This window comes from Lepidothrix coronata, unplaced genomic scaffold (genome assembly GCF_001604755.1).
Source record: "Lepidothrix coronata isolate B3197 unplaced genomic scaffold, Lepidothrix_coronata-1.0 Scaffold44, whole genome shotgun sequence".
Classification (NCBI taxonomy): domain Eukaryota; kingdom Metazoa; phylum Chordata; class Aves; order Passeriformes; family Pipridae; genus Lepidothrix; species Lepidothrix coronata.
In genome coordinates, this window is record NW_016690224.1 from 3,319,978 (window position 1) to 3,347,875 (window position 27,898).

Consider the following 27,898-nt stretch of genomic DNA (forward strand, 5'->3'; position numbering starts at 1 on the left):
TTTTCTGTGACCCGCAGGCTGTTTTCACAAAAGGATGCTGAAAAGAGAGTTGAAATGCATGCATCTAGAGATATTTTTAACTGTACATGGGCTCCACTGGAATACAATAGCTTACAAGGCTGATATTTGTAACTAACCTTTCAGGTCCATCCAGGTCTGTTCAGAGAAGTTGAGAACCTTTTGGTTTAACAGGACCTCCAGATTCAAATCCTCTGAGTACCGTACTTCAATCACATCCGAGTTGTTCTCCTGCATGGCCACTGCAGACAAGCCTGTCCCCTGAGCTCCAGTTCCTTCCAAATAAAAAACCAATCCCCTAAAATACTCAACATGATATAAAGTAAATATAGAAGGTTATAGCAATACAGGAAAAAAACCCTCAAACAGATATTTCCTAAAAATAATGAAATATAATTATTTATGTTTGAGGGAACGGCTAAGCACATAAGTCATATAAAACCCCACAGCATACATCTCCTTCCAATACATTGAAAGCAGAATGTTTAATGCTAAAAAAGGCTGGAAACTCTAAATTCTTCATCTTAATGGTAGTGGCTATACTATATAAGAAGGCTGGCTGATCTGCTTGTACATTCAGTTCTGTGAGTAAGGTCTGGGAAAACTGAAGATGATTTCAGGGAGGGCATGACAAAAAAAGGAAACAGAATAAACAAAAATTTAAGAAACTGATCTTCAGAAGAAACTGCTCAGTGACTCATGCTACTTTTGCCATAAACACAGTAAAATCTATCAAGGGCAAAACATTTCCTTGATAATCTCTGTCCTATCCAATGTGATATTCAGTATAAGCTGTATATCTACATGGGTGCTGAAATGCACAGACAATTTTTAGTTCATCCATATAATTGTACCAGAAGTACCAAATCCTCGAAGAGCATCCTTAAGGCCAGATGGAATATTCTTTACTGAGCCAAGCCTGCTATTTTATGCACCATAAAATAGCACTAGATAGAGGAAAAGCATAAACAAAAATATCTTTTCAGCCTTATGAGAAGCATGATCCCATTATGCTCTTTCACACTCTACTTTTCCCTCACTTTAAAATGCAGTTGTATGACAGTCTCCTTCTTACAGGCTGGTTTGCAATTTGCCCTTTCAAATTGTGACGGCCACAGGTACCTCCAGAAAGCTTCTTCTGCCCTAGATTTCATTTTATGAACAAGCCAACAGACTGGGACCATCAGGCCTTTTGATAAAAAATGACCCCCTTAACCAACTTCTCACCACACATTCTGTACTTTTCTGCTAGCTTCAGGTGCTCAGAAAAAATTTTTTCCCCATCCAAAGTGTGTTTTCTCTGCTCACTGTGGAACATTTTTGCTCTGTCAACACACGCATGCATATCCATCTAACACAGAAAGAAAATAAATCAGGGCATACACTTACATGCTTTCTATTCATCTTCAGCTACAATACTATCAAAATGCATCAGCTGGCAGCTATGCCTATTGACTTATTTCTAGAGCTGACCTTATAGATGAGAACGGATATGGAGAGAAAATCAGATTTTTTTTTTGAGCTCTTAAACACAACAGAAAACATTATACTGCCATTTCTCACACCCAATAAAACCAGTAATTAAATTTCAATTAGGAAGGTTTTTTTTTTCCTGAACATGTTGTCTGCCTTCTGATTATCTTCAAAATGGTGACCTTTCACAAATGGCCAAAAAAGGAGAAGACTAGAGACGACAGGAGGAATGCTGTAAAGTGCAAATCAGGCAACCTCAGAAGCTTTCATTTGTCATCACTGCTTTCTCTTGCTGACTTACCATTGGGAAGGCGACCCTGCTGTGTCCTCCCTTGCACTCTTAGGGATGTGAGATCAGACTCTACCAACAGGTATTCTCCTAGGCCATTGAAGGTGAAGTTCAGACCATCAAATGTGAAGAAATGGGGATCCCCAAAAGCAGATGCTATTTTTGAAAGCAAAATGAGAAATAAGAACAAGCAAAAATCACAACCCATTACTCCTCTTAAGTTCACGAGAAATAAAAATAAATCTCATTGTGGTGATCCGAAGGATGGCATTTAAACGAAGGATAAAATGCAAGGCTGATCTGATCCATGGTAAATGGGATATGAGGAACAGCCATGAGAACCTTGAACAATGAGAAATGTAATTCCAGTTACTTTCATATTCTTTGGCCAACATTCAGAGCTGCATTTTAAAAGGCTGCTTTTTCCAAAACCTTTGATGGGGTTTCTCTAAGCAGGCAAACCACTCATTTGTGACCCCCAGCTACCTACTGCAGTGCCCTCTGCAGTTTTCTCCTTTCTTCCTGCTGCAAACTGCTGCCTCTTTGCACTTTCCTTATTTATGGGAGGCCATGTCCTGCTGGACACCTCAGCATTCGAGCAGCATAGAAGGCAAGATGTGGCAGCAGTAGAGATATGGCAAGACTTGAGGACTTACTTCAAAGCAAGGGGCAGGAGCAACAGACACACTGTAAATGGTAAAACTTCCTTATTTCATATGAATAACATGACAGCTTTTCTAGCTACTGCCTACCTGTCTTAAACCATCTCTAACCATCTTCTTTCTGAAAAAGTGTTCAGTGATGGCAGAAAGTCATGGGCATTGACTACTAAGCTTTGGCTATTTATGTTCCAGGGGTTAATGAGATACTCAACGGCAGAAAATCTTGCAGGACAACTAAAAAACACATACAGATTTTGTTACTGACAGATCAATGGAAACCTTCCATGGAATTTTTCCACAGAACATTGTACCTTCTCCATTGTCAACTAATATATGTACATATACAAGTATTCTAAAAGCCAACACTGTATCAAAAGGCGATACTCCATAAGGGAATTATGAAGCCCTTACCAGCTCGAGGTGGGCGATACGTCCTGCAGTCACTAGAGGGACGCCTTTTCATATAGAACTGACAATTATCAGACCACAGGCAGCAGTAGTAGAAGCTGATAACATCATAAAGCCAATGGGAAAAGCCAGGTATCCGGGGAGGCTTCAGGAAAGGTGGTGAACCCCAGTCATGGCCTCGATCGGGTGTGCTGCCTCCCGTGGAGTCGTGTGTGAGGATCTGTGTTCCCGTGGAGTCATAGCAACACTGCTGTCCTGCTGCGTACTGGGGACTGATGGAGAGAAGCAGCAAGAAAGCCATCATTCAGCTCTGTGAGGGTCCTTTGTGATTAGGGGTTGCCTATTGCCTTTTTATGGGCACAGCTAAACGTTTCGGTTGGCAAGCTTTGTATGATGCCCAGTTAGACTTCACCCCGCCCCTCTTGGTTCTTATAAATTAGACCAGAGTAGGGACAGGGAGGGAAGGGTTTTTAACCAAGGCAGGAAGGAAGGACTTGGTTAAAAGGCCTTCTCTAGGCCTTATAGCTACACGAACATACCACTCTTTGAAGTTGTTCTGACAGAAATAGTGCAAAGATTAACTTGTTGAACTTAATTAGACCAACACAGAAAAGGCTTAATTAGGCCTAATCAAATATATTCTAGCCATTAGCTCCTGTTTAGGTATCCTAAGGTTTCACATGCTGCAATTTCTTGTTTATTAAATCTAAGGCCTTAACTTCATCTCAGCAATGAGGGTCAGTATATGAGTGAGAGGGAAACAGTGGTTGCTATGAACCTGAGTTAAGATGCCAGAGACCTTTGTGCCTTCTGTGATGCTGCTGTCTCTGAGATGGAAAAAAAAAAATGCAGTTCAAAAAATTTTCTCTACCTGGCTTGAATGGCTCTCACACAGTGCACAGCACCAGGGTGATAAGTACACACACTCCCCTTCTCAATGTTGCAGCCATAATCTGTCTGAAAAAGATCAATGTTCACATTTAATGGGGTTCTTTCCCCATTGTCCTTTCCATTTATGTATCCTCCCCTCACCCTTTGTATCTGACATATGTGTAAAATCTACATGAACTGTTTGAGGCTGTGTGTTGAATACCATGGAATGACAGGAAAAACAGTGAATTTAATACTGTAGTACCTGGGCCAACAGGCTTAAGCTGAGCATTTTGCAGTCTATTACAACAGACGTTGAAGAACAAGAGCAGCTAGATGGGATTCAACTATAAGCATATAACAAACAGATCACAACAGACTAAAAGTTTGTCCTATGTTCTTAGACAGAGGCAGTGCAGTGGATCTATTTTTTTTCCTTCATATGCTTTTAACTGTGTCATTTGGAACACACATGAAATTTGGAGGTTCATAACCAGAATAAGATGGTAGCAAAATCTACCTAATTTTTTTTTTAATATGTATAAACACACTGCCACCATTTGTTATCACAAATAGGAGACAAAGTTCCCCTCATCTGGTCCTCAGATCAGCACTGCAACTGAAAGTGTAGATTAAATGGCAATTGATTTCTTAGCTTTTGTCAGTTCCTTGTTACACAGTGGAGCTGAGAAAGAGGAAGGAAGCAGGAGAAAGGAAATAATGGATTATGGCTCTGGACTTGAGCTCTGAAGCACAAGGCATAAGGGCTTGTAGTGAAGTCTGACATACTAGGAAGAAATGTGGCCTGCTTTTTCCATCCCAGGATATCACCTATGAACACAGACTGCCATCCTGCAGGATCTTGAAGAAGACAACCCTGCTCTCAGCTCCACAGAACTCACTGTCCTCCATGGTGTTTTCTGTCTACCACTGGAATTACTGTCTGAATTCCCTGTTTGAAGGTAATTTCCATCTGCTGTCCTACAGGCACTTCTTTTATTCATACTACCTGAATAAGCTGTATTTGCCTCTGCTATTTGACATGCTACTGGTGCAAGTTTAAACATAATTTAATTGCCTTGTAATGACGTTTAGAGAGGGAACAGGGAGGTGTGTGGAGTATGGCATTCCCTAAGCTTCTACTTGGAACTGTCATAAGCCAAAGGGATCAATCAATAACTTACATGGAACCTGCCAGTGTCAGCTCTTGCCTGTGCCAAAGTGCAAGGGCAGTCTATAATTTCTTCCTTGAAGTTTGGAAGCTTGTCTTCCTTTCTGTCCCATTCCATACATTTTGCAGTTGCCCATGAATTTGGGTCATCCCTGAAGTCTTTCCCGAGGTGCCAAGCCAAGGCATGCTCATTGCTCCAGAGTGATGGAATGTTGCTGGGGAAAAAAAAAGGAGCCAAAAAATAGATCTGAGAGCTGAACAAGCACTGTTTTGACAGTAACACTGTCAAATCACTAACTATAATTACGAAGTATCTTTTAACTTGCAAGGTGTTATTTCATTACAAAGCCCATTGCTTTCTTTTTCCTGCAAAATGTTATGGCCAATCAAAGTTTTCCAAATTTAGAAAGTGAGAGGGCAGCATGCAGCAAGTACACAATAATCAGAATACATTTTAATATTCATGATTCTGGCTTACCTGAATCCTTTTAGAGACAGGTTTTCTATTCATGCCTTTTGACACTGTAGTTCTATTTAGGACAAAATTAAGAACATCTGGATTCTCTAACAAAACATAACCCTGTGCCCCAATAGTATCAGGGCTAATGGCAACAGACAGGGAAAAACCATTCAGAATCCATGAAATGTTCCAAAACTACTCTGCTTTCTACCCATGAAAAAATATCATATACAAAGCATAATAAAAATCCCTCAAGAAGGAGAAAAGGTTACCCTTCTCTGGGTAGTGACTCCTAAATGCTCAAGAAGGTTCTGACATATTAGCAACATGTTCGAACTCTGAAGATATGGCATTTATGTATTCACAGAATCTACACCATCTACATCAAAAACTGCAGACGTGGAAGAATTATGAGGGATAGGCAAGGTCAGAATATGTATGGAGCACTTACAGAGGTAATTCACCAAAAATCATGGGAAAATATACAATGAAATAAAAGGAAGTGGTCATAAAATCTGTAGGAATGCAAAGGCTGCATACAAAATAGAAAACAAATAAAATGCAGAGGAAGGCCTGTGGCTGCAGTGACAGAAGTTCCACAGTTAGGGATTCCTCTACAGGTGTGACAAAAAAATCAGCAGATCTGAGTCTGCTGAGGCTACTGGGTTTGGCTGGGGTGGAGTAATTTTCTTCAGGCAGCCCATAGAGTGCTGTGGTTCAGATTTGTGACCAAACCATGCTGATAACACACAGTGTTCTGGTTACTGCCAAATGCTGCTTGCATGGTGTCAAGGTCCTCTGTGTTTCTCGTGCTGTCCCCCAGGAAAAAGGCTAGGGCTTGTCAAGAGGCTAGGAGGGAACACAGCCACGACAGCCAACCCAAACTGAACAAAGGTATATTCCATACACCATTCCATATCATGTCCATCAATAAAACTGCAGCAGAGTTTTTCCAAAGCAGCCCCCATGGGGTGACTGAGTGTGCATCGCTCTGCTTGTGGCAGGTGGTTACTGATTGCCTTTGCCTTACTCCCTCTCTGCCCATGCCCCTCTTAATAAACATGGGAAAAACCCATGAGGTTTTCCCACTTTTGCCCTTCCAATTCTCTCCCCATTTTTACATGCGAAATGGAGCCTGAGCCCCAGTTTTAAATGCCGAAGGTATATCAACTTTACTTCAGGAAGCAATAATAAGGTACCTATGATTAATGAATGTTGTGATGCACTTGCCTCTGCCCATCAGAATAGCTGCTGGGTGTAATCCTCAAAATTCCGAAGTCCCACGTACTGTAATTTCCTTCAGCAGGTATAGGAGTGAAAGTAAATTTCCCTGTGTTGGGGATTTCTCTGGCCAAAGTATAAAGGTATTTCCATTCAGCCAACCAGTTTTCTGAGTAACTGTCACCTGTCACACAGAGGAAGAAAATGGTTTTGGACACTGGAAAAGAACAATTACCACGAGACTGAAATTTGATGTCTCCACATCAGTAAATGAAGAGGAAAAGCTGACATTACTGTCATGAGTTATTTATACTTGCAGATCTCTTCTTGAGGCCTCAGTGAAAGCGGTCACATGCTCTGCAGAGTTCTGCACATAAATCATGCAATAACTTACAATAAATGTTTGTGCACAGGTAGGAAAAGCGTCGCTTTACCTGTTTCATGGTATCCCCAGACTTCTATGTTGACGTGGGTTTCTGCAAGTGCCTGATGTGTCCAGGTAAGAGTTAAGTTTCCATAAGTGTTGGAGGTACCGTAGTATTGCCATTTTGTCTCATTCACCAAAGTACATTTTTCTTCATCTGAAACCTTGCTGTGATGTACTGCATTACAGAGCAGAAAAAAAGGACTAATGACATTTTTGCTTTGCATAGTTCTGAAAAAGTGCTACTATGTCATTTAAGATTTAGCAGTGTTTCCCCTGTGTATGTCTGACACAGTACAGGATGCACAACATAAAGAGAGAGTAAGCTGAAGCTGAGCCCTTACTAATGTTTGAACACCACAGAGCAGTTATTTTCTAATAGAAGTAGTGACAAAAAGGTAACTGTTTTGGTCAACCTCATTTTTAAGCAGGACTTTTTATGAGTTAATGCTGCTGCTGCTACTGTATAGCAGCAGAACTCAATTGCCATAAAAGTTCATCTCTCAAAAGATGAATTAGCATGAGGACAGCAAGAATTACTTCTCTGAGGCCTGTTAAAGAAGAAAAATGATCAAAAAGGGAAGGCTTATGTAAACTTGCATCCAACAAGGAAGAATACAGGAAGAAGAGGAATGGTGTAAATTTAAATAAGTCACCTGATAGCCAAGTTCCAGAGTAGGGGAACGTCCTCCCACCATCTATAGAAACTTCAAAAGGGATGAAACCAGTCTCATAAAGCAACGGGGAGATGCAGTGGCCTTTTCCATCCTCAGCAGTATAGCCACTGGTTTTGATTTCCTGCTTGAACCTGTAGGTGTTGAAAACACTTTTCAGTGTCACCATTGAGAGAAGGAAAATTCTGAATGTCTCAGTTGTGTTTCATCAAGCAACCTTGTGTCGTGAGCAGATCATTTGTAGTCCCATCTGTTCAAGTTCAAGTGTTGCTCGTAGCAGTGAATATAAACTGAAAAAATTTGTTTGTGCTTATTTCACCAGTGTGGAACGTGCTGTACACTGCACAAATACACAGCAGTCTACAAGCCTTCAATTTACTATTTAATTACTGGGGGAGGGAGAAATTATAAATTAGCAGAATAATGATTGCATCACACAATAACTTGACTTAAAGAAATGATCCTGTGTAGAAATACAGTCAAAATGTACCCTTGAGGGTGAGGTTCAGCAGAACTTTTGTGTGTTGCAGGACTCTAACAACTTTAAAAGTTTTCACTCCTGAACAGACTAGTCTTGTTTCATGGTAATTACCTATAGTTGGAAAGTGAGATTATATAAAATCATAGCCCACCTGCATGTTAGCACAGAAGAGGTATTAAAAGCTGTATTTTCAATCAAAAAGCCTTTGCCTCCCATCAGAGATCCTGAGTACGGAGAAATCTGAAGACAAAATTCTTTATAATCAGGGCAGCAATTCCCCAAGGACTGGCATGTCACCTGGCAAGAACAGGTACTAAGCAGCTCCCCACACTGGTGTGAGCAAGAGTCTTGAGCTCCTTGTTAAAGGAAATAAAAAACATATAGACAGGAATGTTATTGAACTTTTCTAGATGTTCTCTAAAACAAAAGTATATCATCTAAAGGACTACTGCAAAAAAGTATGCCGGTTATGCTATTTTAGGAATGTATTTAGGTGAAGGCTGTAATCACCTGCATGTTAGGGCTGCTCCATTTTGAATAGGAAAATACACTTATTTACCTCCAAGCCACTACATAATTTCATCACTTCCATGGGTAATTTTACATGCAAGAGACAGATAAATCTCCAGAGCAGCCCTTCAGCGAGTGTCACTAATTATATTTATTTCTGAGAGTTAAGTCTTAAACATATCAGAATGGGGTTCCCTCACCATCAACCCTAGAAGGGAATCAATAAGAACAGAAGGTTAAAGCTCTTGGAAAGTTAATATCAGCAACAAGATGTGCTCCAATACGAGATTATTAAAAGCTACTGAAATTTCTTTCTTGTTGTAAAATTTGGAACCAATTATGAAAAATTTACTAGGGGAGGGTTGCTTATTTGGGAGGACACAAATAAAAAGAAAGGCAGGGTTCAAGGTGGGTGGTGAAGAACAAGCATGGGGAAATGGGAAGAAGGGAGGTAGAACTGCTTGTTCAATAAAGGGAGCTAGAAAGCTTCTCTGTCTTTAAATATATTTACTGCATTCTCCAGATTGTCTGTTTACTTACAGAGAAGATCCACCGACCTGCTGGAAATTACAGAGGAAGGAAATGAAAATGACACCATGCTGGTAAAAGCTGACTTGTGTGCCTTTGCTTTAGCTTGTGCAAATGGTATCAGCAATTTCTTACTGAGGTGTGTATTCTGAAGTTCAGAAGTTAAAAAAGTTTGTAGATAAAAGCAGCAGAATCTTTGAAAATCACTTACCTGCATTCCGAAGAGCAGTAAGGGTGAAGAGAATGAAGAAAGAAACAATTATGCCAATGAATTTCATATTTTGTCCAGATGATTCAGGATGGCTGATTTCAGTAGTCTTTGTGCCAGTCTGAGAAAAGCCTTTTATAGAACGAGGTGTCCGGGAATAAACAAGATTCTCACTGTTCAAAGGTTTGTTGTAAACTACTGAAGCAAGACAAATGGAATGAAATGTTCCTTTTCAGAGGTCACGTCCAATTCAGGAGAAGATAGAGGGGGTAGGGGAGGTAGTCACTTAAACTCCTACACGTTATTTTAATAGTTAAGTTTTTCTGAAATGGAAGTAGATGTTTATCATTTTTAAAAACATTCCTGCTTCAAAGTTCAAGACCACAGAGTCATTGGCACCGGGTCTATGCTTTAATTTTACTGGAGGAATTAAAACCAGTTATCAGCTAGAAGAACGATAAAGAATAGATGCTGACAGTACAGTTTTGCTCAGGAGATAATGAGGCATTGAAAAAGTGTGATTATTGCATGGTATGTGCCAGCATGAGGGCTGTAAATGAGAGAGGTAAAAAGATATTCTGAGGAAGGTATAATTGAGAATGGTGGCTTAATATTAGAGCTATGAAATGGGCTACAGAATGTCTCAGACAGAAGCACGAGGATATTCTGGAAAGGAAGTAGGACAGCACCGATGCACTAACAGCCAGTATCAGAACAGGGACATTACCATGGAGGGGTTTTAGGGGATACTGAAAGAAAGCAAAGCATATTCCATTGATCTGATATGTAAAATATCAGTACATAAGATAAGAACCTCCTTGGCCTTGATTACACCAAGGGCAGAGTAGAGTCTGGAATGATGACAGGGAGTCTGGGGAAGCAAGGCTATTCAGAACCAGATAACCTTATCAGCAGTATCATGTAAGGCTGTGATAATTCTGGTACATATGTAGCAAAATGGGGACCAGGGGTCAAAAATAATTAAAGGCACATTGTTTAGCTGAAAGGCATTCAGGTAAAGAAAAGAAAGTGCAGTGGCAGCAGAAGGGACTTCAGGAGGTTTCCCTCATTCCCTGATGTCCCAAATATTCCAAGTGTCTCAGATGTCCCTGATATCCCAAATGTCCCAGATAATCCTGATGTCTCTGATGTCCCAGATGTCCCAAATGTCCCCAATGTCTCTGGAGAGAAATGAAGTTTAACCCAGCAACGTTTTGGGGTTTTAACAGCAAATTCATGCACATTCTTGTTCATAACAATAATGTTATTGCTTTTCACAAGCCACTTTTCTACATCACTTTGAGGCCACTGATCTCTTTCTATCTATGGTGGTGTCCAGAGGCTGGAGTTCCAGGTCACTGGGGGGCATTGGTGGGGGATTGAGCAGAACTAGGCAGGAACCAAGGGGTCTGGGTGGCACCAGGAATTAGTGGGATGCACTAGTGGTTGACTGGGAAGAGCTAGCTGTCACTGGGAGGTGACTGGGAGGCACTGGGACCTCCCCTAGGTGCATTGTGGACAGCTCGGGGGGCCACAGGGGGGTCCTGGTACCTGGGGAGGGTCCCCCTGCCATCGTCCCCCCCAGCCAGGCTGTGGGATGCACCCAAGTACCCCTGTCCCACACATGCTGGTTGGATTCTGGAGGGTCTTGCGGGGGCTATGGGGCTCTTGGTGGCTTGTAAGGAGTTTTGAGGGGCCCTGAGGGCATATTCTGCCTACCATCAAGTCAGCAGCCCTGGCAGAGCAGCTCTCATCCAAATGCACAGAGACAAGCACACCAAAAAGAAATCAGAGGCAGCCCTAAAAAAACCTGGTACACCTTGACACCTATTCTGAGTGATCCAAACCCTGACCTTAGATGAGCTGTGCTAAGGCCCCCCCTGACTTCACCTGCTACAGCCGCCCCCAAAGGTGAGACCCCAACCCTCCAAGGATTCCAAACACCCCAGCACCTCAAACCAGCCACAAATGCTATCTAACAACCCACAAAGCCATTTTAGAATCCCTAGGCTATTCCCAGCACCCCCTAAAATATTTCAACATCCCCAAAACCAATCCGAGAACCACCAAAATTATCCCAGCAAACCCAAGCCCACCCAAACCCCTCCAAGTACCCCCAAAACCTCCTTGGGCCCCTAAATCCCTCCCAGCAACCCTGCAAGAATATGACATCAGTTTGCAGCTGTGCCAGATCAGTTAATGCCAAGGGAAAATCCAAGACTCCTCCAGCAGGAGCATTTTCACTGGACGTATGTAAACAGAGGCACAGCTTTTCACTACGAAGCGAGTTACTGAGATTTGGGGTTGTTGTTTTCAGTTTACTCTGTAAATTTTCACTCCTGACTTTCTGCCCCACTGGCCGAGCAGGAGGAGCAGCAGCGGCACGAGGGCCGGAGCTGTTGGATGGGTCTGGGAGTCCAGGCTCCCATCCCGGTCCAGCCGTGCCCCGCAGCCCGTCGGGGGGATGTCCCTGCAGCAGAGCCCCGGGGAAGGGGCGAGACATCTCCTGGCGCTGCTGGAGCGCAGAACGGAGCGGAGCCTGAGCGGGAGGCGAGGCACCGCCCTCGGACGCGTGGGACAGGAGCTGGGGAGGGGACTTCAACCCTTTGGGGGGCTGCCCTGCCTTTATTTTTGTAGTAGAGCCCTCTTTTTTGGGAGGGGGGTACGTTTGCCAACGAAATTATTATAGCGATGAGCTGCTGCCCAGGGCAGTTTGACTCGTTCTGTGCCTTCTCGGGGGAGGGGGGGGGTAACAGGGAGGGGGCTGGAGCCTGGCGGGTGATGATGTCACTGGGGACACCCCGATGTCAACTGGGGACACCCCGATGTCACTGGGAGAGCCGCGATGCGGTGCAGGAGCAGGTGAGCTCCTGGGGGATGAACTCATGTGGGGTCCTCCTGGTGCCTATGAATTTTCGCGATTTTTAGCTTTTTGCAGATTTTAGAAGTAGCTGTAGTTAGCTCACCCTTTAGCACAGTAGTTTACACATTTACCCACCCCTATTACCCCATTTCATATCTAACTTTCTAAATTCCTTACCTTGTTTAGGTAGGCCTTCTTTCTGTTTAGGAACGTTTGCACTCAGGCCTCAACAACAAGATACACCAACAAATAAAGTATCCCTCAAAACCCAGAACTTCAGAGGAGCTCCAAGGGCTGGACGTGCTGTGATGAAGACCAAGACGAAGGAGTCTTAGAGACCCCTAACTCAATTTCCAGAGAGGCGTGCCGGGGGCAGAACCAGGGGCAGAACTGGGAGGATCTGGGGGGCGGATAGATCTGGGATTGGACGGACAAATACCTTGAACTGTGGAACGCCCTTACACGTCTGTATCTCCAGGGTGGCTGAAGGGCTTTTATTAAACCTGCTCTCTACCTTATCTCTACTAATAATTGCCTGCTGAGTCTATTTTTGGCTCCCGGCCGATCCTTTAAGGCAAGACTCCCAAAAAAGGAAGATTACAGCCCAAAATTTTCCATGGAAGGGCGTGCAAAACAATATTAAAACCTGCGAGGTTTCTCATCTTTGTATATATTGAAAACTAATATTAACTCGCATATAAATTTATTTCAGAATGCTACCCTGCATGTGCTATATCACACCCAGGATCTCAGAGTTTAAGGACTTCCCACCGCGCGACACCCGCGGGCCGGGAGCGGCACCGCGCGGGCAAACGGCGCATGCGCACGGACGTTACTGGCGTCCAGCGTCACGTGACAAGTGTGGGCGTCCTGGCAACCAAGTGGCACGTGCGCAGTGGCTCCACTGACTCTCCTGTGCCCCCTGCTGGTGAAAAAGCGGTACCACAAGGAAGAGCCCCGCGCATGCGCAGTGAGCGGGCGCGGCGGAGCAGGGACCGGCCGGCGGCCGGTGCAAAGATGAAGTGCCAGGACCACAGTGGAGTTCCAAGGACAGGGGCACCCACGCTGTGAAGGGCGTGTTTCAATACTGATGAATAAGCTTGCCTGATCTGTATTTTTTCCCCTTCAGCAATGGGAGAGTTTTGCTAGGAACTCTGTATAAAAATATAAAATAAAATTACTTTTTAAATGAAAATCCTTTTTGTTTTCTGTGTGGTACTCAGGTCTTTCCGAGGACTGGATGTGGCACTTAGTGCCATGGCCTAGTAACGGCAGCGGTAGTGGATCAAGGATTGGACTTGATGATCTCGGAGGTCCCTTCCAACCCAGCTGATTCTATGATTCTATTCTACCTTAAAATTTTCCCTGCATTCAGCTCCGGAGCTGACTGAGTCTGCATCAGTTCTTTGGAGATTGGGGTTCGAATCCCACCCCCGACCACCGTGCTCTGCCCTGCAGGCGCCGCCTGGTGGACACGGCCGGTAGCGGCAGTAAAGCCGTACCCCCAACTCACCCAGTGGCCGAGTGCTTATTTATTTTAATTTTGATTTTTTCCTTCTTATTTTATGGTCTATTTTAATCTTTTTAATTTATTTTTTAATTTTATTTCTTATCTTTAGTTTTTACTTACTTTATTTTTTCTTTTCTTTCCTCTTTTTTTCCTATGTTTTCTAAATTTTTATTTTCGTTTTTATTTTATTTTTTAATTTATTTTTTTATTTTAGCTTTATTGTCTTTTATCCCGCTCAGGCTTTAGGCTGGTCACCCCTTGGGGACCTGGCGGGATTGACAGAAATATTAGCCAATGGAACGCTGAGGGAGGCGGTGCGAGCCACGCCTCGACCAGTGGGAGAGCGGTGTGAGCTGCATAGCAACCAATGGGGAGGCGACGGGGGCTGCTGTGCTTCTCTGCCCCCCCGGTCCTGCACGGCGGGGCTGCTGGTTCCCAGTTTTTATAAAATAAAAAATAAAATTTAAGGTTTTGCTCGTCGAGGATGGGATTCGAATCTGTGTATTCAGAGCATGAGTTGCTCCCTAGGCGAGAAGCTCAACCACTCGGCCACAAGGGGGGGGGGCGCCTCAGACGGCCTTTGAGAAGGCGGGAGTGAGCCCTGGAGGCCGCCATTTTGTTGTACGGTACATGCATAGGGGGGCGCCACGTTGCCCGGACCATGGGGGCCGCCATGTTGTTGTCCGGTGATCCTGGGGGGCATGGGACAGGCGCTTGGATTTCAGCGGGACCGCGGCCACTGGCACCAGGGAAAAAGTAAAAATAAATAACACTTCCTGCACAAAATGAGAGAAAAGTCACCCAGACTCCTAAGCTGAGGATTTGTCTATACTTGTGCCCTCAAAACTAAACTTCTGTACCGTACGGGCTATGACTGGTGAGCACGGGGGAATTCAGCCCCTTGGGATCTTCTTACAATGTCACAGGAAAGCCCATCCTTTCACGTATTAAAATAAGAGACTAACACAGATGACAGTCAAAGCACAAACGGACTTTTGTCCATATGATGGAAAAAGCAGTAAAGCGGGCCAGAGGAATTGTTCTGCCACCTTGGATCTGGCTCTCAGTCCAAGGTTCTTCATACCTGCTTTACTGAAAGGATCTTTTCCACAACAAGTGGAATGACAGTTTTTCTCACTCAGGTGTTGGCTGTCCCTGCTGCATTCCCCAATTCAGTTACCCTTCAGAAAAACAGAGCAGTGGCAGGAACACTACTGGTGCAAGAGGGGACCGTCAACTTCTGTTGTCACTTCTCATAATTCACAGAAATTCTATTATTAAAAATTTAAGAATACTCTATACTTTAAGTCACCTTAATTTCTGGTTCTTCATACTAAACATTGTCATAATTTTCCTTCAGATCACACTAGTGACTTAGTTCAGAAAGTTCAAGCACAACAGTGTTTATAACTGATCTGTGAAACCCCAAGATCAAAAAGTTGTTCTGTTTTTTTAATAATGCTATTCATCTCAAGATAAAAGGACATGAAGGAAGTTCTTAATTCTTCAAAGAATAAAATCACAACATAGGAAATGCCTCTGAGTATTAAATCAAATCATCACACATTACTGACCATCTCCAAAAGGGCTCCCAGGTGTCAAGAAACATGGTAAGGACAAAAATATTTTTTCAGCAGCTTTTATATTGCATTCAATATTGCAAAACACCTCTCCAAATTATAACAGAATTCTCCATTGCTTGCCTTACCCTAATAAGGAAAGACAAAGAGCCCAGGGAGAACAGAGCTTCCGTAGCTTATGGCTTTTAGAAATTACCTGCTAAGTGTGTAATTTTAAAGTGATTGTCTTCCATTAGGGCTACAATAAACAGCATGGTGGAAAATTCAATCTGATTAGCTTTTCTAATGAGCTGCAGGAGGTTGTGGAGGCCAGAGCTGTAGAATCTTAAACATTTCATCTCTGATTACAAACCTGCCTCTGAATTAATCAGATAATGAAGTGCATAGATTTAATGAACCTAATGCTGATCAACAAATTATCAGTGATCCTTGTAGATTTTTGGCAGGCTAAACACCTTTTTTATAAGATTCTCTAAAGTAGGAAGGGTATAAAAAGTATGTGCTCTATATGTAGTTTTTAATGCAATAACCAGTAGATAAAAACTTTATAATTTACACAATTATTTAATTTACTCACAGTGCGTTCAAGTTCCTTTCGGGGCTCCAGGAGGGCTGTTGTTATCACAGATGCAATTTAATTGAGACAGCAGCAATTAAAGATGAGCTAAATCCCGAGAACTTTTAACTACAATCTCACTGGAACAAATGGAGCTCTGACTCTGGAAATGAGAGAACAGGGTTCAGGCACTGCCAATGTACCATGTGCAAGCCCAAGTTCCTAATCCCAAACCATCCCTTTTGGTAGAACTACTTACCCCTGTCAGCATGAAGCTGCCCCCAGCCCTGACCTCCCAGTGTCCACCCTGCATTCTTCCCTCCTCCAGCCATTTCTGTCCCCTCCATGTTGCAGGAGTTTATTGACACATTCCATTTTGCAGCAGAACAACTGGCCATAATTCCTCATAGTACCCTGAGCTGGGCCTGCTCAGCCTGGTGCCTGTTCCTTGTGAGACACAGACCCTTCAGGCACAGCGAGACGTGGCCTCACGTGCTGTTTCGCCTGACTTTTGGAATGCTCTGCCCTTGGGATTTCCTTTCATTTTCTGCTTAGTCATCACCAACTTAATACTCACTGAAAGATCAAAGTTATTACTGTTAAAATCTAATATACTGTTCTTGGCTACTGACAGGTTCGGGGTATGGACTAGATAGACCTTTGCTCTGATCCACTATGGCATGTCTTATGTTCTTATTATGACTTCAAATTTACTTTCCCCAAAGGGATGTGCTTGTAGAAGTCCATCTGTCAAGTGATTCATGAGAAGTGGACATAAAAGAGAACTGAATATGGCTAACTGAATACATTAAAAAAATTAAACAAGTATTCCTGGCAAATGAATACTTGAAAGATCTTAAATAAAAACACTAAGAACTTGAATTTGTCACCTCTGTAGTATCTGTTTTGCATTTTAAATGGTTGCACCTTTGATGAAACATTTTTTTAACGTTATGTATTGCCCTTTTCTTATAAAAACATGTGGCTTTTCCTTTCTATCTCAGTTGTTTTGGATTAAAGAAGAAGTGGCAATTACAGCAATATCAAAGAAAGAGACAGAAGCAATCGCATGGATCAAATTATTATCTCATTGAAATCCAGGGGCCTGTTACTTGCAAGTTCAGTCAGGCCAGGATTCATCCTCAGTGCCTGGAAAAGGGGCAAATTGGTTTTAATCCTTGCACATTTCTCATCTGTGCCCAATATGATTTATCCTGCAATGTTTGGTTCTTGGTATTTGTCTGAAGGGCTTTTAATAAACATACCCCTGAACAAAAATGCCAAACTTCTTTTGTAAAGTAAATTTTCTAAGAAATTTCATTTTTATTTCAATTACCAGTTTCAAACGTACAGAGCCACTCTGAAAGTAGATCTTCTTAATAGAATTTTTGAAAGTACTTTTTACAATGCTTGCTACTGAGGAGTGGGAATAAGCTCAATTTTATGGCAGTAACCATTTTATGCATTATTCCCAACAGCAGTGTGTGTGCTTTCAAGTGGTGTCACTCTTGTGTTGTAAACACGGTGTCTTTGTGATTCTGATAGGGCACAATCAGAACAGATCAGCCAAGCCAACAGATATGTGAGAGGTGGAGTGGCATAACACTGACACTCTCACAAAATAATCAGATCCTCTCATTTTTCTGCCAACTGCAGACAAAGCATTGCTCACTGTGGGTTTGAGGGTGACACGTGTCTCTAAAATGTCTTTTTCTAAGCACAATTTCAAACATCAACTCTCTTATTGCTTTGGAGTTTTCACAGCAGTCTTAATTTATTATGTTAGAAAACAGGATGCTGGAGCATCACCAAGCTTTTCAAAACCTCTAAAAGAATGGGAATTCTGTTGGATGCTGAAAATATGGCAGCATCCAAAAATAAACTAAGATGAAAACTGTGAAGAGATGAAAACCTCTCGCTGCTGGTGATGCTCAGCTGTTCTGGGTATCCAATCCTAAACACATGAACTGAAAAAAACCCAGAGAACTGAATTAATAAACCTGAGAGTCAAGAAGTAAGAATTAATTTAATCATGTTATTCATAGTAGGTTCAGAGTGTTATTATTTGTTTACCAAACAAAAACTAACTCACTGGAATTTGGACACTTTGGAATTGTTTCTTGCTGTGCTGTCTTACCCATTTTCCTCCACATCTCTACAGGAATTCTATAATGGATGTCAAATAGCTTTAACCTGACCTCCCCCCAGCAACTGGTTGTTTCCTATAACAAAATACTTAAATAAAGATGTGTGGTAGATGACACCTACTTTCAGAACCTCTGCATTTCCAAAACACTTTTAATATTGAAACTATGACTAGCATTTTTATCTGGTGTGTCTGATGCCAATTGTTCCTATCCTAGATCAGTTTGGAATATTTGATTAACTCATTTCTAGTTAATTTGGGGTAGTCCATGCAGGCTGAGACCACTTTCAGGAAGCCCATTAATGAGCTATCGAGACCTCACCAGTTTCAGGAGGCAAATATAAATATATATATATATATACATATATATGTGTGTATGGAAATAGGAGATTGTGTTTATCAATATCCACACATTCAGAAATGAAGCCCTGCTATTTAACCAAAACCTCTTGCTGTAAATTAGCCAGCTATCTCTTACCCTCTGTTAGTGCACCTAAGGAGTGATGATTGACATTCTGAAATATAAAATGAAAACACCATTTACATTTTTGGAGACTCGCAGCTTCCCTCATTACTGTTCTAAATTAAACAAAGACAGTTCTTTCAGCCTTTCCTCTCAGGTAACGTTTTCTCAATCTCTTAGTGCTTTAACTCTCCCTCTCCTTCTCTTCCTCCCCATCTCTTTCCTCACTTTTGCTCTTTTCAGACTGCAGAGTCCAGATCCAGCAATCTGCCTCGAGTCTCACAAGCGCTAAACTGAGCAGAGCAGCCGCCCCCTATTTCCTTATGTGCTTTTTGCAGACACAGCCAGCCTGTGATCAATGACAACTCATTCTGGATTTTAAGCTAATTAAATGGCTGGGAGTTACCAAGTCTCCACGTGTGCCAGTGCCCAGCAGGCTCAGTACCACTGCGGCTGTGGACTGTGCTCGGTGTAAGAAGGCAGCACAGAGAGGGCTCTTTACTAGAGCGTTAAGATCAGTCAAAGAAAGTTCTTGGCAGGCAACATAAGCTCGTGGGTCAGTTGTAATGCAGTCCTGTTTTATGTCTTGTCTTTTATGTATGAAGTTCCTGGGAAGTTCTTCAGTAACAAAATTTCTGTTGCTCTTCTATGTTTTGTTCCAATGTCTGAAAATCTACAGACTGAAAATCTAGGTGCTTTTGTTTACAGATGCTTGAGTTCACACGTCTGCTAGTGAAACTTACTGCCAGTAATTCCAATCCATTTAACACATCTAACATTTCCACGACTCCCAAATTCCTGCACCTCAAGGTCCTTCAGGGCACACAGTTAAAACTGGATGGGAAGTCTGCAAATGGTGTAGACAGACACTGCATTTATCTGTGAGAGTAAATCTTTAAACAATGGAAGATACGCAGAACACTAATGGATCAATGAATATTCTTTATATGACACAGAATTCAGACAAATCTATAAAGTTGTTTTTCTTTATACTTTTCTTCATTTTTGCAGAACCCTGTAAAAAGCAGTATCATCAATAGTGATTGCTGGTAGGAGAACCCCTCATTACCAAAGATTTAAACCGTGCAGGAGCAAGAATAGCTTTCAGGTTGGTAATGGATTTAAATGTAGTATTTTCAAAATTCCTCTATGCTTTTAAAGTTGTGAAAAGTTGTGAGAGGTTTGCATTTTCAGATACAGAGCAGGTACATTAGGTTAGAACAACTCCAGCAGTCCTTGCTCAGTTCTTATTTGGTCAAAGCTTCCACTGATCTCTGAATGAGAGTAAACTGGGCAATGCCTTCAGGATATGGCTCAGAGATGGTGCTTCATCCAGAGGCTTCAGCACAAACAACCTTGTTAAGGGTATAATGGAATGAATCTTTCAGCATCAATTCACTTCATTTAGGGCCCAACAATATCCCCAATAAAATCAGTGGAAACTTTTCTACTGTCTTCAGAGAAAGCATTTTGGGGCATTCAGTGAACATTAACAGACAAAAGCTATTGCTCTGCAAGTGGATTAGAATGTGGGTGAGGCTTTAAGTGCAGTGAGATTAGAGTAGAATAGACAGGAATAGAACAGAATAGAAAAGAAGAAAAAGAGAGCAGTTTGTAGTAATAATACATGCATGGAGAGGGCCAAATTCACTACTGTCATCAGCTGCTCTCTCTCTCTTGATTTAAATTCATTTCTGTTGTTCTATTCCAAACTGACCAGCTCTCCTGGCCAAGTACATTTGAAAGCTTCCACAACATCGAGCCACACAAGTGAGGACTTGGTGGATTAACTGCCTGTACAAATCTGAGTGACCCAGCTGCCACACAGTCACTAATCACTGGGGCCTGCTGGCACCCTGGACCTGTGGCTGCCTTCTGAGTCGTGCAGAACTGTGAAGGCTGCAAGTCAAATCTACTTTGGCTGAGCAAAGGGCCTCGGATACCATTTTTTGAATGTATAGCTCTATAAATCTCAGTATGGCCTTTTGAACTGTACATCACCATAGAACTGTGGGAAATCCCTTTTGGGAGAGAAGTGGCACAGTTGATATTTATCACTTCACAGTCTATTGCAACACTCTGACTCTTTCCTTTGAAATAAAAGCTTCTGAATTACAGATGATCAACTGTATTCACACCCCAAGCGAAACCAGAATATTTCTGGAATTTTGCCAGTATCGACTTGGGTGTGAAATATTTGACATTTTGCATTAATTTTTTACAGTAATGAAAGGACTTTCTCAGCTAAAATCTCCTTTGCCATCCAGGAAGTGCCACTGGGCTTGCAGCTACTTCAGACTCAAACTAGTAAACCTGTGTCCCATGACTGAAGAGAACTGACCTGGGCATTGTGCTCCACGATGCCACCACGGTACAATCATCAGCCACATCTGGAATGTGACAGGTTAGCAACAGGCAATACTTTGGGATATGTTTTAATAAAGATAATTACATTAATTTACGCATGTGAGCAGTGAAATGAGGCTGCTGTACTGTCTCTGTGCAATGTGGCTGAGTTAGCACCAATACAGGCACCTTACCCCAGCAAAATCTCCAGCTCTGCAACCTGGATGTAGCATCAGCTTATCTTCCTCTTTCATGTATTGACATTTCTTTCCTTTGGGAAAGGAGGCACAAGGTTTTAATGAACTGAGAAAGATGTGAACCTTGTAAGAGGGATCAGTCACAGAGTGAGTTCTGGGTTCATCTCTAACACCAGTGGTTATTTCAGTATTGCTGCTAACAGGGCAAGTATTCCTCTCTCCAGGAGATGAGGGGTCACCCCATTAAACCCTGCTCTTGTACAGTTTTAGAAACAGAGGTTGGCAAATCTGTGAGGACCCACAGAGCAAAATCTGACAGATTTCACACCATGGAGCTGCCCAGCTCCTGCTGAGACGCAGTGAGGGAACAGATCACACTGTCTCTGCAGGACCTCGGAGATACTTGCTTTCTCTTTTTCTCCCGAGAAAGCAGAGCTGTCAGTCCTACTTCCAATGCCTCAACCAAACTATCTTAGCTGTAATTAAATAGAAATAGAGAGGAAGAATAAGTATTTCTCTTCCTGCTACAACAGTCACTTGTAGCATTTGATTCATCTCCAAGCAAAAATCTGTCCCTTGGAATTTCACAGGACAGGCAGGATGCTGCCACTTGTGGGTCTGAATTTTTACAAGGGAACATTTCTGGGAACATTTCTACGCTCTCACTTGTGACTCATTTAAAGACAGCCACCCTGGGCCTGATTTACAAAGGCATCAAAGCCCCTCCTGATGCAAACAGGAACCCAAGACCCTTGAATCACATAAGCTCCTAAAGCCATAATATGAGCAGAAGTTTTGTGTTTAAACTGCTTAGGAAAATTTGTAATCACTTCTGGACTTCTATCCTCTTCCCATGGGCGAATGAGGAATGGTTTCATTCTTCAAATGCTCTCTTTCTTGAAAGGAAACCCTTGCCCCTTTAAACAGAAAAAATTGCACCATGAGACACAGTCCTACAAGATCCCCAAATTACAGGAGCTACCCTTATGGTCAGTGGACAATGTCAACAGCAGAACTGCAGTCTGCAAAACTTTTGCACTTGGAAGCTCCCCAACTTCCACCTAACCCTGTTCTACAATTGTATTTCTACCAAAAAAAAAAAAAGGTAAAAAGAAGAAAAAGTCCCTACACCTTAAAAGCGTCTAATTCCACGTGAATGGATCTGCATAGGCATCTGCTGGCCAGCAGACTTCCCTGCTCATTTATGATGTTAAGGGTTGGGATACGTGACCTAGTGGGCAGGAAATTAGGCACACACACACACACACACACAAGTTACCCTCTTTCTGACTCACATAGAAACAGGATAAAGAAAAGCTGGGGAGGGGAAGGGGATGGAGCAAGAGAGAAGGAGAGACAGAACAATCACAGTTGTTCCAGCTCCCCAGCACAGTTTTTATCCACGGCCACCTCCAGCCATGGATGTTTTGCATGGGCTGAGGATGCTTTGGGAGATGTATGAACACCCACAGGCATGTGATGCACAAATGAGAACAAAAGGCACAGTGAAGCCCTTGAAGGTTCCATCAGGCCTGAAATGCTGAAAGCCACTTTTAGCAGACAATTTACAGAAAAATAAAAAAGTTTACAAACTGGTTTACGAGACAGTTAAATGGTCCTTGAGGGGGGGTCTTTATAATTGAATTATAAGAACAAAAGAAATCTGAGGAGCAGGCAGAGGCCTTAAGGCCCAACATGCTTGACCTCATTTGGTTTAATTGCACTGCTGGCTCTCTCACTATAACCTTCACTTGGAGAACAGTCTCTGGAAATCATTTAAACTCCTTGCTTCAGTTGCCTTTGTTAGTAATTTAGTCAATAATTTTATTACCTCTTTGGTAAGATAGCTCTGAGTGCCCCAATCTCTAATTAAAAGCCTCTTAGGATTGAATCTTTTAGCAGTATGAAAATATCTATCCAAGATCTTTATCAGAACTTTCTATAAATTTTATAACTTCCTCCTAGTCATCTTGAGGATGCTGTTTTCCATTGTGAATGAACCCATGTCCCCTTGCATTGTCCCTCTCTCAGGAGCAGGCTGAGCTCTGCAGACCTCAAGGAACAGTGAGGTGTCAGGGGGAAGGTGGCCAGGGCTGCAGGAAACAGGGAGCACAGGGAAGTGTCTGGAACCAGGGCCAAATGGGGCCAGTGGAGGTACCACAGCACTAGGGAATCAGGGTTTAGTCCTACCCCTGACACCTTTATTACTGTAGCCTGGGCTAATGGAATGCAGATTTTGCCTTCCTGTGTGGTGCTGGTGGCTAAACCAACGTTGATGCCATGGTCCCCAAGGCTTCAGTCCCCAAAACTTTTCCCTTCCTTTATACAGAGCAAGTGCTACATTTGGAGCAAGCCCTTCCTGAAAGTCTTACCTTCAGACTGACTTTTTTATATCTGCCCTCCCTTTCTTTTTAATATTTAGGTTATTTCTTTTTAAATCAGCTCCTGTTCTTCAGGAGTTCAGCCAGTGACCTCTCAGATTCACAAATTCAGTGCAACAGGGTTTCATCATCAAGTGATCAGAAGTGAATGCTTGCAAAGCTGGAAATAGTCATTCCTCTTCTGAACATGGCTGTGATGTTCAGTTTTCTGGTAGCAAAGCAAAGGGTAACAATGAAGTGGGCTCCATTAAGACACTAAAACTCCTGGCAGGCTGATTCCATCAGGGCTTAGTCCTGCTGTGAGAGGGCTGTAGAGGATGGTCTCCTTAGGAGCACATTTTGGAAACACTTGGGTCTTATCCTGGCCTGTCTCATGCTCTGAATCATTGTGCAAAGTGAGGCCACTGTGGTCCCTAAGCAGACCTGCTCGCCCTGCCTGTAAGGATGGAGTAGGCAAAGACAGGAGCAGCACCAAGTGGGTCCATCCTGATGGTCTCCAGGCAGGCTGCCAAGGAGGCTCAAGCTGCAGGACAATATACTCAGAGTGGCACTTTTTCCACCTGTTCAGAATCTTCCAGCCTCCTCCCTGCACGGGAACCACCCAGGCAGACCTGCAGAGGGGCTCACAAAGGCTGCTCAGGCTCCTCACTACCTGCAGGCAATGGGAATGCTCAGCAGCTCCCGGTGGCAGTTCTGCAGGACTGGAGGAAGGCTCCTTGCACCTCCATCCCCACACTAAATTTGAGAACAACCTGTTTCCTACCATCAGAAGCTCAGCCAGTTCCCCAGTAAGGAAGCCCCTGAGCATTAGTGCTGACTGTAACACTGCCCTCCAGCCCCAGGCTGAGGCACAATCTTTCTGCCTCAGTTTCCCTTTCTGCAAAATTAGGGTAATTGTGCTGGACACCTTAAGGGGGACGGGGTCCAGAGACATTAATGAGCTCTTCCTAAAGTGCTTTGAATATGAATACCACTATGGATAGTAAGTGCTAACTATCAATTATTAAGTGGGAGTCAGGTTTCAGGAGCTTTATATCAGGGAAAGGTTAAGCAAGTGTAATAGCAGAAGACATGTAATGAAGCTCAGTACTGCCCTGTAGCACTGGCTGTGAAAAGCTAATATCCACAGTAAAAATTCCAGCTCTGTGGCCTATGCAGAGTATTTTGCTCTGCTGCTATAATGATGACACTTAGAATTAGACCGACATAACCTAGAGAGCTCTGGGGACTCATCATCTCTGAGATTTCACTTAATTATTGGCAAACTCTGTCATTTAGTATCCCAAGCAGGCTGCACTATGTATAACCAACACATCTAATTTGATTTCATCTTGAATTGCTCCTATGAGTGGTCTTGAATGGAACCGCATCTGGTATCTTGGCAACGTCCCTTCTTCTCTTGGAGAGAGCTGTCCTTGAATCTATAAAACGGATCTCTTACGGGGGGGTGTGGTGTGTGCACGTGCTGGGGGGGATAAACCCTCTGGGAGCACACAAAGGGAGGCTTGGCTTACATGCACGTTTGATGTGTTTAGGTTTTTAATACTTTTTTTTTCCAGATAAATTACATCCGTGAATCTTGGTGTAAATTTTTTTTTGAGCCAGGGCAGTGGATTTAAGGAGCACTCAGGCTACTTCACCCTTAATTGAAGCTTTCAAGAAGGGATTGGTTGCTGATTTGTATGGACAAAACATTATTGCTTTCCTCTGTGATATACAATTAGAGGGGAGGGTGGGGGGATCAAGTGTGCATTTCAAGGAGAAAAACACACCAATCATAAAAGTATAGTCAGAAAGTGATTTTTCTGTGTAACCTGATGAGGTTCAGAATTTTGGCATGTAGGACATCAGGACCACTCAGCTTCCCACCAACTCGGGATTTCTCTGTCCAGCCGTCCCTCCCTCCTGTCAGCTGGCTTGTGGAGACGAAAACTTACCCCTATTTTCATGTACAGCATAAAAATGAGAGACAATTCACAACCCGTTAACCTTCTTCAGGGTTTGGGATCTTATCCTTTACATGGGGATAAGCCCAGGTGAAGGAATGAGTGTGTTCCACAGAGGATGTGCATTCCACTGTGCTCATGGAGGAACCCGGGGAAATGGGCAGATACAGAGATACATACATGTGGGGCACCATGTCAGGAACTTCTCTCGGTTTCTACAACGTCTGACATTTTCTGAATTATAGGAACTTATCTGCCACTTCAGACTTGTCATTCCCTTTTGCTACGGCGAACTTAAATCGCTGGAGTTATTCCAGGTGCAGCAGCATCCTACTGGTCAGTAAGACCCAATTCTGCAAAGCTGAAAGCACAAGGACTCTGGTTCTATGTTTCCAGAGAAGGAGTATCTCATAACATTTGTAATATAAACAGCTATAGGGAATATTCTGCCTTTGCATCATAAACTGAACATCCTTACTTGACAAAACTTTGATATTCACAAAACTTTTTATGTTCCCACAGGAGGATCCAGTCTTTTTCTATTCAGAAGAAAGCTGTGGTCATTTCTTGCTTTGAAGACAGATCTTTTACCAGTATCTAGGATAGCACAACCTGCTTACATGCAACAGATAATGTCTATTTACCCTTTACATTTCTCACTTCTCTCAAGCAGAGTGAAACCATGGTATCGTGCATTTGTGAATATACAGTGTTTGAGTGGTCAAAGTACATCCATCAGCCCTAATAAAATTCTCAGTTCTTCCTGGATGTACAGGATATGAATCACTTAATGTGAAGAAGATGACCACAAAGCATCCTCATTACTGAACTGTATTAGGGCTCTGCTGCCTGTGGAGCAGCTGTGCTGGGGTGTTACTCTGCACATTTCAACAGATTGAGCAAAGAGAGGTGGATGGATGTAAACCTCTGCTCAGGCACACAGCAGTTAATTATGTAAAGGTGTGATTTTTGATTGGTATTTTCTTGAGTAATTATATCCCTGACTTAAGAGGGCTTTGTTCCGACTGTTCCTCCCAGTAACAGTTTGCTTTCAAGTACAGAGCGATAATTTTTGGTACTGATATTTGGTATTTGCAGTGCAGGTTTGGTCAGGTGAAGGAACTTTTATGACCTTCCAAATACATGGAGAAAAAAAATGATGCTATAAACCATGATATTTTGGGTGATTAATAAGGGGAGAAATGTTTGGAATCAGGATGGAGTTGGCTGTGTTGCTGGGAGATCTAAGTAACACTGCTGCAGCACAGCTCCTGCAGCCTGAGAGCTGCTCTGAGTGGGACACTTCCAGTTCATGCAGTGGTTCTACTACACTTCAACAAAGCTGGACTAACTAGTAAAGAAAATGTTTATAAGCATCTATGAAAATAAGCAATGCCAGGATTAACTAATCAGAACAAAGGGACTTATGCCTATTTTAAAGTATAAGTAGATCTGGCTTTAATTTTTTTTAAAAAAACTTTTGCTCAACATGAGCCTTTCTTCAATTTAAAGAATAAAATACGATTTTTGGTTACTTTTAGATTCAAACCATTGTGCTGGCACTGTGCAATGGAACAGTTTTAAAAAAAAAATTCCAGGGCAGTCTTTTGATTAAAAAATTGATGATTGCCAGACTCGACAATCTCTCAGGGTGTCTGCCAGCCTTATGGTTCCATGATTTGTCATCAGTCTGGAAAAGTCTCTGCTCTCATTCCTATCTATGCAGCTGCACTGTCTTCATTTTACACAAAGGAGTAGTGCTGTGGAGAGGCTGAAGTAGCTTGCCAAGAACCAAAAAAGGGATCAGTGATCAAATCTGGGCAGAAATCAGACTCCTTGTTTTCTTCTGTGTAACCAAAGAGCACAGCTCTGATGGAACTGCTCTGCTGTCAGTGCAACCTTCTCTGCAGACCTTGGTGCCTGATCCTTCCAGTCAAATGCCAATTCCACAAACAATTGTTTTCATTAATTTCTTTAACATTCCTTCTTTAACTCTCCTTTCTCCTTCCTGTCTCTTTCCTATTTCTGTCTCTTCACACACCCATGACATCACCTGCACACCTTCTCAGGCCTCCATTGCCACTCTGTTCTCCAGATCAGTGTTCCCACCACTCCCTTCCCAATGGCTTTTGGGGCTGCAGAAGGAGTCAATACATGTGCAGAGGCAGGGAGAAGGACTGGAGACAGATTTGATTTGTGGGAAAGGAGAACAGGCTGAAGAAGAGGACCTAGGCTGTGCTGGCCTTACCTTAAAGTTAAGTCTATAAAAACCCTTATGAGAGAATTTAACACAGAATTACCAGGAAATGCCAAGAATGTTTCAGATTCCCTCCTCCCTGCCACCAGCAGGTATAACATGCCAATGCATATGACACAGCCACAAGACTGCAGAGTTCCTTATTTAAATCAAACCTGCAATGACCCCTCAGTGTTTGGCTTCCAAAAAAAATGAGGACTGTGCAGTCACATGGTCTATCTGTTCCTTGTCCCAGTAGTGTTTCAATTGGATAGCC

At 42.7% G+C, this 27,898-nt stretch overlaps 1 protein-coding gene across 4 annotated transcripts in view; it reads right to left on the reverse strand.

Moving 5' to 3' along the window:
• SUSD2 (sushi domain containing 2) overlaps positions 1 to 12,547 on the reverse strand; it is a 31,927-nt gene extending 19,380 nt beyond the window's left edge. For 2 of the 4 annotated variants that reach the window (XR_001874652.1, XM_017814139.1), the window contains exons 1-10: positions 9,401 to 9,648; positions 8,303 to 8,507; positions 7,653 to 7,804; positions 7,007 to 7,174; positions 6,582 to 6,756; positions 4,905 to 5,106; positions 3,722 to 3,807; positions 2,854 to 3,122; positions 1,793 to 1,936; positions 138 to 293 (exon numbers count right to left, since the gene is read on the reverse strand). Coding sequence is in view for 3 of the 4 variants with exons in the window: in XM_017814139.1 (XP_017669628.1) it covers positions 138 to 293; positions 1,793 to 1,936; positions 2,854 to 3,122; positions 3,722 to 3,807; positions 4,905 to 5,106; positions 6,582 to 6,756; positions 7,007 to 7,174; positions 7,653 to 7,804; positions 8,303 to 8,507; positions 9,401 to 9,467 (1,624 nt within the window). In the remaining variant the exon portion in view is untranslated. Of the gene's footprint in view, positions 1 to 137; positions 294 to 1,792; positions 1,937 to 2,853; positions 3,123 to 3,721; positions 3,808 to 4,904; positions 5,107 to 6,581; positions 6,757 to 7,006; positions 7,175 to 7,652; positions 7,805 to 8,302; positions 8,508 to 9,400; positions 9,649 to 12,437 lie in introns of those variants that run through there. The other 2 variants (XM_017814137.1, XM_017814138.1) reach the window with 2 other exon arrangements.
• Between the last annotated feature and the right edge of the window lie 15,351 nt (positions 12,548 to 27,898).